The sequence below is a fragment of the Quercus lobata genome, chromosome 6 (assembly GCF_001633185.2).
Source record: "Quercus lobata isolate SW786 chromosome 6, ValleyOak3.0 Primary Assembly, whole genome shotgun sequence".
In the NCBI taxonomy this organism is placed as follows: domain Eukaryota; kingdom Viridiplantae; phylum Streptophyta; class Magnoliopsida; order Fagales; family Fagaceae; genus Quercus; species Quercus lobata.
This window is the reverse complement of record NC_044909.1, coordinates 29,209,676-29,218,346: the sequence shown is the minus strand read 5'-3', so window position 1 is coordinate 29,218,346 and position 8,671 is coordinate 29,209,676. Positions and strand designations below refer to the sequence as shown.

Below are 8,671 nucleotides of genomic sequence, written 5' to 3'. Positions count from 1 at the left end.
TTGAATTTGTAAATATTAGCAAATTTGACATAAAAATTACTAAAAAAATTGAAACAAACTTTCAAATAAATTTTCATGATATTATAAGGTTAATAGAAAATAGTACAACATAAATAAAGCATGAAAATAATAATCCTTCAAGTAGAAATCATTTTAATTAAATAAAAATGACTTTTAAAATAAATTCATTAATGGTGAATTTCCATGCAAAAGCATTATTCTTAAATCAAAAGTTAATTTAGCAATGAAAAAAATTTAGTAATATTTAATAAAGAGAGAGAGAGAGAGAGAGGTGACGTAGAAGTCGAGAAACTATAAATCATGTAAATCTAATATAAATTTAGTAATACTTCGTATTTGCCCACACAATCATGAGAGTGAGGATTTTATTCATTTAAATAACTTTTTATGTAATAAAATGAGAAAAGCTGTTGTGAAAAGTATTCACTTTTTATTTAATTTATGTTCTTCCACATGTTGACAATACTTCATGAGAGTGAGGATTTTGTTAATTTAATCAGTTTTCAATTGATATACTACTCTAGTCTAGTGGGTTTTTTCCCCCCTAAAAAAAAAATAGTCCAGTGGTTTTCATTACATGATTATATATAAATTCTTGGGTAAATTGTATTTTTGGCTCCTTAAATATATGGGTTGTTTGATTTTGATCTATCAAATCAAAAGGTTCAATTTTGACATCAAACTTTTAAATGTAACAATTTAACTCATCTATCTATTTTCGGATTATATCTAGTAACAGAATGGTAAGACACCCCATTCTAAGAGTTTAGACAGCAAGAAGTGGAAATAAAATAAACATTGACAAAATTGTTCCTTTTTTTGAACTTAAAGAGCTTAATTAGAACTTTTTAACATTAATGGCCAAAATTGCAGAAAGCCCATATTTGAGAGATTAAAAATTCAATTTACCCTAAATCCTTTTGCATTGCATGATGATGTATAAATTCAGAAACACATTTTAATGAAGATTGCAGTGGGATAATCCAAAATAGACGTTTTTACTGAACAGTCAAGATCAGTACCAGTAGAGTGAAGGTTGAATTCATAATAGCTATTAGAGACACCCTTTTACCCAAAAGGCCTAAGCCTAATGTGTATGTATCAATTATGTTATATTAATTAATCATTTTTCTTATTATTATTCAATATAAAACTTCACTTGCAGTGTATACCCAACATAATACAGCCACAAGAGAAGTGGAACACTTGTGAACAAACCCAACATAATGCAACCACAAGAGAAGTGAAACAATAATGAACAAACCCAACGTAGCAAAGGTCATCATAATATGACTAGATCCGACCAGATTTTCAATATAAGAAGCCAATACATAACAAAATTGGCTTGATCTCTCACCAAAATCTACTATAAAGAAAACTCTGGTTCCCGGGAAAATTAAAAGAATAAATATATATATCATTTTTTGAGCACCTATAACTAAGAGCTAATTGGTTCCTTATATATCATATATCCTACATTAGAAAACTATTGATAAATCTACAACCTCTAAACGAAACCTTCAAATTACGCTACATCAAAATTTACAGAGGTGAGCACTGCATTTATCAAGGATCAAGGATCAATTGCGATGGGAGTAATACGCCTCTTAGCTGGTTTAGTTGAGACGGGAGTACTTGCTGAGCTTGGTGGTACCTGTTTCCCTTCATTGTTTCCTTCTTCTGGTTTTGCGCTATCCATTGTGACAACACTATCATTTGTAGTTTCATCAATTACCATGTCCTCTGGCTTTTGAACAGGGTTCTTATTTGGTGATTCCTGTTTTCCTTCATTGTTGCCTGCTTTTCGTTTTGTGCCATCCACTGCACCGACGCTATTATTTGTTGTCAAATCAATCACCATATCCTCTGGCTTTTGAACAGGGTTCTTTTTCTCATCCTTTACTTTCTTATATTCTAGAGCAGATTGAAACAATAAATTTCGGGAAGGAACAAAACAGTTGTAGGCGAAAGAGGAAAGAAATAAAGTAAAAAGTAAAACCAAGTGAAAAAAGAACAGCAAACCTGATAAAGAGACAGGTGATCCCAGTTCATCATGCTCAAATTCTAGTAAAGTACAGTAACCATCTTGGGAGGATAATGCCAAATAACGACCATCAGGTGACCTTACAACAGAAATAGCAATAGCCATTCAAAACCACCCAGAAAATATTATTAAATATAATCATCAAAAGAGCATATTGCATGCGAACTAGTGTATAATTTACCATGCAATATCGGTTATGGCTGCATAGTGAAGACCAGCCAAGATTGCTATAGGAGGAACACTCTCTGTGTCATAAACGTATAAAGAATTCAAAGTGGCCACCGCAAAAATGAGGCGATAAGGGAGCTTAAAGATTGCAGCTGCACAGTTCACCAAAAACAATTCAAATTACAATCATAAATTGTCCGACAATCATGTTTTGAAACTACAGATTGACCATCAATAGGGTACCTGGATTTGAACCCCGAAGGCTAAAACCTATGGGGCAGAAACGAACTGCTACAACAGGTTTACTGGCACCTGGGAGTTGTAGAGCAGGCCTGCATGTCAGGAATTTGAGAAAACATGACTGCCAGACAAAAGAACATCTCCTTCAAACTTATTTTACCATTTAAAACAGTTATCACATATTGAAATGCATAGACTGCTATTAATTCAGCTGACCATGCATTACGAGATATCAGGCTCAATATCAATAGATAATATTATAGAACTAAGTGAATAAGCCTAGAGTAAATATCTTACCTTGAAAGATCCTTTCTTGAAAACACATAAGCTGTATTTACTGGATCAGATGCAGGCGAAAGTTTGCAAGAACCTAAAAGCAAAAATGTGGAATACCAGCAAAAGTTTTAATAAGAATGATCAAATAAGTAAAATGGAGCATAATCAGAAAAGGATGTAGTCATTGTAAAAGGAAATAATCTTTGGGTGATACGTGGCTTCCTACTTGTACAACAACAAGAACATGATAACATTTAGGAAAAAAAATCACAAAAATTCATATAAATGTAAGATGATTTATCTTCTATCCACTTTGCCTCACTCAATGGCATTGATGTAGGAACAATTGGGCAAAATGGATTAAAGGCCACGTTATAATTGGAATTTGGATACCAATGTTCAAGTCAAACACACTCACAAGCTCCATGTACTAGCAGAGTAGAAGGTACCATGTAGGCTTTTTAGATGCTAATAAACCTTTATTTTCCATATAAATCAGATTTAACTGTCCTACCTGTTAAGTTTCCTAAAGAAATATAGCGATGATACATAAAATAATGATTAACAAGCAGATTAACCCTCTTCTACTAACTCAGGTTAAAAGTCTTAACATCACAGGCACATAAGTCAATGCTTGAAATGACAACCACAATTACATTTTGGCTACCAAAACAAACTAACAAAGGCTGCAATTTTAGTAAGATAACAACCATCTACCAAATAATTTATCGTACGAACAGTTTGAAATGATAAAAAATTGGAAATTGATAGGAAGACTCCAAGGTGTTAATGAAAATCCCATCAAGCAACCAGATAATTTCATCAAGTTACTTTCAAGAGTTCTAAGACTACCAACATTCAAAGAAAAAGGACTTGTCTACATAAGTCCACAGTAGGTTGGATTGGACATTTAATTGGGTCAATACCTGCAGGCACAAGTAAAAATGATCCATCAGGTGACCAAGCTAATCTTCGGAAGAAAGATGGCAATGTTTCATCGTGAAAAAGATGGTTTTTCACAGACTGCATCAGAAACCATTTGTAAATTGTGAGACTTATAACAAGTGGCAACTTGTCTACAATACATGAAAAACAGAGATGACCTACAATTTCATTACCTTGGAATCATCTACTGATGGCTGTTCTGCCTTGGAAATGACATGCTGACAAACATAATTCTTCTTTTCCAAGACTTTTGCTTTCGTTTGAGGCTTATTAACGTAAATACGGCAAGTTCTATCAGAACTAAGGGAAGCAGCATACTTGGCCAATGGATCCCATGCAACACCTTGAACATAATGGAAATGGGAATCCAAAATCTGATGGACAGAACCTAAAGAAAAGAATCATCCACAAAAGTATACAAATTAACAAAACATTTTAACTGACATTTTCTTTCCTTTTTTTTAATCAAAACATTCTGAAAGTTATGTATTTTTTTCTAACCTTTGTTTACATCCCATATGATACAAGAATTATCAACTGATCCAGAAATCAGAAATGCACCATCGCCCGACCACTGCAAGTCCAGAACATCCTTCCGGTGAAATCTATTCCACAAATAGCCCATTAATGAGCATATAATTCATCTCCGGAAAATAATACCCAAACTTTCCAAATCCAGAATGTAAGTGAATTCATATTTGGTATCTAGATATAAGGTTTAATTCAAACACCACAGGCCCAACTAAACCTTACACAAATTACATTCAACTTGGGCCACCAAACCTAACCGATGTTTTCTTCGTCATTTAAAGATTTACATCTATTTCAATGTAAGTTATTTTGTTTTATATATATATATATATATATATATATATTCAGAAATATGATCAGATTGGTTAAGTAGTTTTAAATTGGACCCCAAGAATTAGTGGTAGAGCCAAGATTTTAATATAGGAGGGCTAAGATTAAAAGACGACATTGAAAGAAAAGTTTATTGGTTTTGTAATGAAAAGTATAAGGTTTTGTCACCTCTCCAACTATCTCCCCTATCCCCATTAGGTAGGATTTTATTGGCCTAAGCACTTATTTGTTGAGGAGAAACTGATTCAATTCAGAGTTGTTGATGTCTATACCAATCGAGATAACTTTGAAAAACAATTAACTGATATAAGTAACAAAACAATATACAATTAAACAAGAATTTAATTATTGAGATGGGAATAAAATTTTGTCTTCTTAAGCAAGGATTTGCAAGAAGTTAAAAAAACAAAAAACAAAATCATCTTTATACAAGTTCATTTAAGATTCTTGGAACTCAATAAAATCTATTCTCCATAATCTTAAATAACTACATATACATTTGATACAATTAAATGAGGTAAGCAAAACAATTAATAATAAAATATTAACTCAAAAGATTAATTTATAAGAAATCTGAACATGTCAATTGAATACTGAAGAGTAAAGTGAGATATAAATCAATGTTAAAATGGAAAATACAAATCTAAATGCAATCTAAAAAGGGCGTTTCTTTATTCTGAAATTTTTAAAAAATTAAAAATTAAAATTTTTTTTTGACATATTTCACTTTTGTTTTTATTTTTATTTTAAATGCAGACTCACAACATTGATATTTTTTTTTTGGTTTACAGGAGACTCCTATTGAAAAATACATGCGGCCAACCCTAGCTAATCTATTGAGGATTCATAGCCGACACCAAATACTTGGGTTTAAGCCTTGTTGTTGTTGTTGTGTTGTAGGAGACTTTCATTGGGTGGAGTCAGGAGGTGCAATTGTCCCCCTCAACCCCTCTGGCTCTGCCCATGCCAAGAATGTGAGTGGTTCAAGGACAGGATTCCTATCTGGACTTTAACTGATTCTTTTTGTCAGTATTAAAATATAAATGAAAAATTGGCTTAGGTTGTCAATATGCAGTCTGATTCAGATTTTAAAACCTGGTTTGTTTTACCTAAAATCAATTTGAATGCATGCAAAAGCTCAATAAAAAACTCAGATGAATAGCCTTTTGTGATAAGTAAAAGGACAAATGCAGATGAATAGCCTTACGATAAAGTCTTGAAAACCTTCCATGTTTGACCTGTGTCTGTGGGGTGTAACTTCCATAGGATCAGCTCACCTCCTGAGAAAAAGGAAAAGTCGGTTTAAGGAAAATTTCCTAGGTTGCCTTGCTAAAGCAATGATAGAATTAGCGAAGATAATGTACTGAGAAAGAAAAAGCCGCAGCGATTGAAATCATACCATCGGCACCAGACGCAAGTTGTTCTCCTGCATTATATAAAAGAGTGATATCAATTCCAGCATTAAAAAAGCATCACCAAGATTATAATTTATACATGCAGATAACTAAATTACAAACTAAGTAGTAGTAGAAACCACTGCTGGACTCATTGCTACAAACACTTTGACGAAGTTTGGTATTAAAGATTAATTTAAGAATTCAGATAACAAAAAAGACATTGAAATATTAGAAACAACATGAAGCATCATTGAAGATGGGTTTATTGCTAATGTGCGATATCCAATTGAAGCAAGATTCCAGTAGTTTTAAAGGTTTAGTTAAATGTATTCTGGGAAGCTATTTTCTTTCGCTACTAATGTAATTACACAACACAGATGCAATGTATTTCGTGATACCATAGTTTGATAGAATTGCAATACACATTATGCTAACCATCCACATCTTAACGAAACATACAAATTTGAAAAGAATCGGTGTGTCCTTACCGGAAGGAGAGAAGCGAAGGGTATTAACAGCAGAACCATGGTAAGAAAGGCTATTTTGGTAGGTAGCTGTTGGGCCTTTCTTCTCTGTTTCGTCTGAGTCTGAATTTATCAACCAGAGCTGAAACAAATTAAGCAAAACACAATAGTTAGTCTGACTTGACAAGAGTACTTGAGAACTCCAACTTCATTTCATTACTGATTCACAGATTAAAAAAGAAAAACAAAAAATTAAATGTTGATTTATCGTTCAATTGAGCAATTCATATGAACCCAAATAAGGATTTTAATAACTTGAACACAGTGAGCAACATTGGCTGAAAATAACACAAAAAGAAAATGTCATGAATTCATAATCTATGGCACAAGAAAATGGAAACAGTCACTGAATTGAGTAGCAAATGAAACAACAGACAAAGTAATCAGTAATTAGGAACACACAATACTACTACTACTACTACTACTCTTAGATTAGATTAGATCAGATTAGAAAGAAATGGCTGAAATAATAATAATAATAAAAGAAAGAGAAAGAGAGAGAGAGAGAGAGAGAGAGAGACCTTGATGTCGTAATCGGCGCCGCCGGTGGCTAAAGTAGAGGAAAGAGGGTGGAAATCTAGGGTTAGGACTGGCTTCGTGTCGTGCCAGTTGATTTGTACTGTCCCCCCCTTCATTCGATTCTTTCTTTTTGCTTTTGCTGAAATGAATTTTGGGAAAGAGAAAGAGGAACACGATTTATTTAAGATAATAATAATAGAGGGCTTTTCTTTTTCTTTTTTCTTTTCTTATTTTGGGTCTAAGATATTTGGCGCGCTGCTTTCATTTGGCGGGAAATGTACTGTACACTCACACTCTTTTCCCCTCAATTATCTTTTTTTTTTTTTTGGGGAAGCCACCACCACCAACATCACTTTTCATCACATTATTTGATCACCATTTTTTATTTTATATCAATTAGTATGTAACTCCGTTCATATGTCCGGTACATTTAAAAACAATCACAATTATATATATATATATATATATATATATATATATAAATTGTTTGCTTATTGATTATGAATTAAAAAACAAATTGAAATTAACATTTAAAATAAAACGTACAAATAAAATTAGTCATGCCAAAACAACATTTCCTAAATGACCAATCCTTTCACCAAAATAACTTAGAAAAGAGTTTGACAAAGACCATTTTGCTAAGATGTGTAGCTGTGTTAGCATTTCTATACACCCAATTAAACTCCAGCCGGTCAAATCTTGCATATAGCAATCTGACTTCAACGACAAAATTAACAGTTCTCTAGTACACTAATTTAGATCCATTGGCCACTAACTCAACTCAAATTTTGGAATTACCCTTAATTACCACATTCAAAAACTACTTTTGACCTGCTAATTCCACTGTCCACAAAAAAACTTTGGCTTCCACTTGAATAGAGACCTTACTATTCACTTTTTTTGAGAAGGCAAATAAGCTACACTATAAGCCACATTCCATGGGTGCTTGTAGAAGCTATGCTTCATACATGATTCTGATATTAAGTTCAACGTGACATAAAATGACCATGAATGGCAACATTCAGGAAAAAAAGTTGTCTTAAAAAATTTAAAACTCAAAGCTTGCCTTGAACTATGGACAATGACAATGCCTCAAGAGTCAAGGTTAAGTTATTTACATTTGATTTAGGAAGCTTAAGGTCAAAAATACAATTATCAAATGACATGTACCCACTATTATCCTCTGGCTCACAAATCAAACTTTAAAGTATCTTCTCTCTCAACCATGGCATTCACCCACTATTATATTATAGTAATTATACTATATGATTCTCATATGAAATATTTCCAAATTCATTCATATGTGAATCTTCCAAACCAAAATTCGCTCACGAATTGAGGCAAGTAAATAGCTTTCATTGAGAGCTTTCATTTGTTCCACTATATTTTCTGCTATATGATGCCATTGTTTCTAGCAATGCTTAGCTTCATTAAAAGTCACAGATAACTAAGTATATACTTTGAAGAGCATTACAAACTATGAAAAAAAAAAAACTATTATAAAAGCTCGTAAACTAAACAAATTTCTCTGAAAATGGGCTAAATTTATAATTTTCCTATTTTTTTGGTTTGTTTGTTTTTGGGTATGATCTTTTCAAAGATAGGTAACAACACTCATATGGAATGCTATATTTTAGCTACTGATGAATATTTACTACTTTTGAGTGCCATCTCCC

At 32.6% G+C, this 8,671-nt stretch overlaps 1 protein-coding gene across 1 annotated transcript; it reads right to left on the bottom strand.

Annotated features, from left to right (window-relative positions):
- Positions 1-1,291: 1,291 nt before the first annotated feature.
- Positions 1,292-7,175, bottom strand: LOC115993556 (chromatin assembly factor 1 subunit FAS2). The gene is made up of 12 exons (XM_031117495.1): positions 6,998-7,175; positions 6,441-6,558; positions 5,955-5,981; positions 5,763-5,835; positions 4,196-4,299; positions 3,868-4,082; positions 3,676-3,772; positions 2,771-2,843; positions 2,477-2,565; positions 2,247-2,385; positions 2,044-2,144; positions 1,292-1,935 (listed from the first exon to the last, which is right to left on the bottom strand). Exons 1-12 carry the CDS (start codon positions 7,109-7,111, stop codon positions 1,595-1,597), a joined length of 1,491 nt encoding a protein of 496 aa, XP_030973355.1. The 5' UTR covers positions 7,112-7,175; the 3' UTR covers positions 1,292-1,594.
- Between the last annotated feature and the right edge of the window lie 1,496 nt (positions 7,176-8,671).

Bases quoted from the DNA above. Each gene is read 5' to 3' on its own strand.
- LOC115993556 (XM_031117495.1), bottom strand. From the start codon at position 7,111: ATGAAGGGGGGGACAGTACAAATCAACTGGCACGACACGAAGCCAGTC. The intron at 5,836-5,954 runs GTATGATTTCAA...CCTTTTTCTCAG, and splicing joins ACTTGCGTCTGGTGCCGATG to GAGGTGAGCTGATCCTATGG. The intron at 2,566-2,770 runs GTAAGATATTTA...CCTGACATGCAG, and splicing joins TCAAGAAAGGATCTTTCAAG to GCCTGCTCTACAACTCCCAG.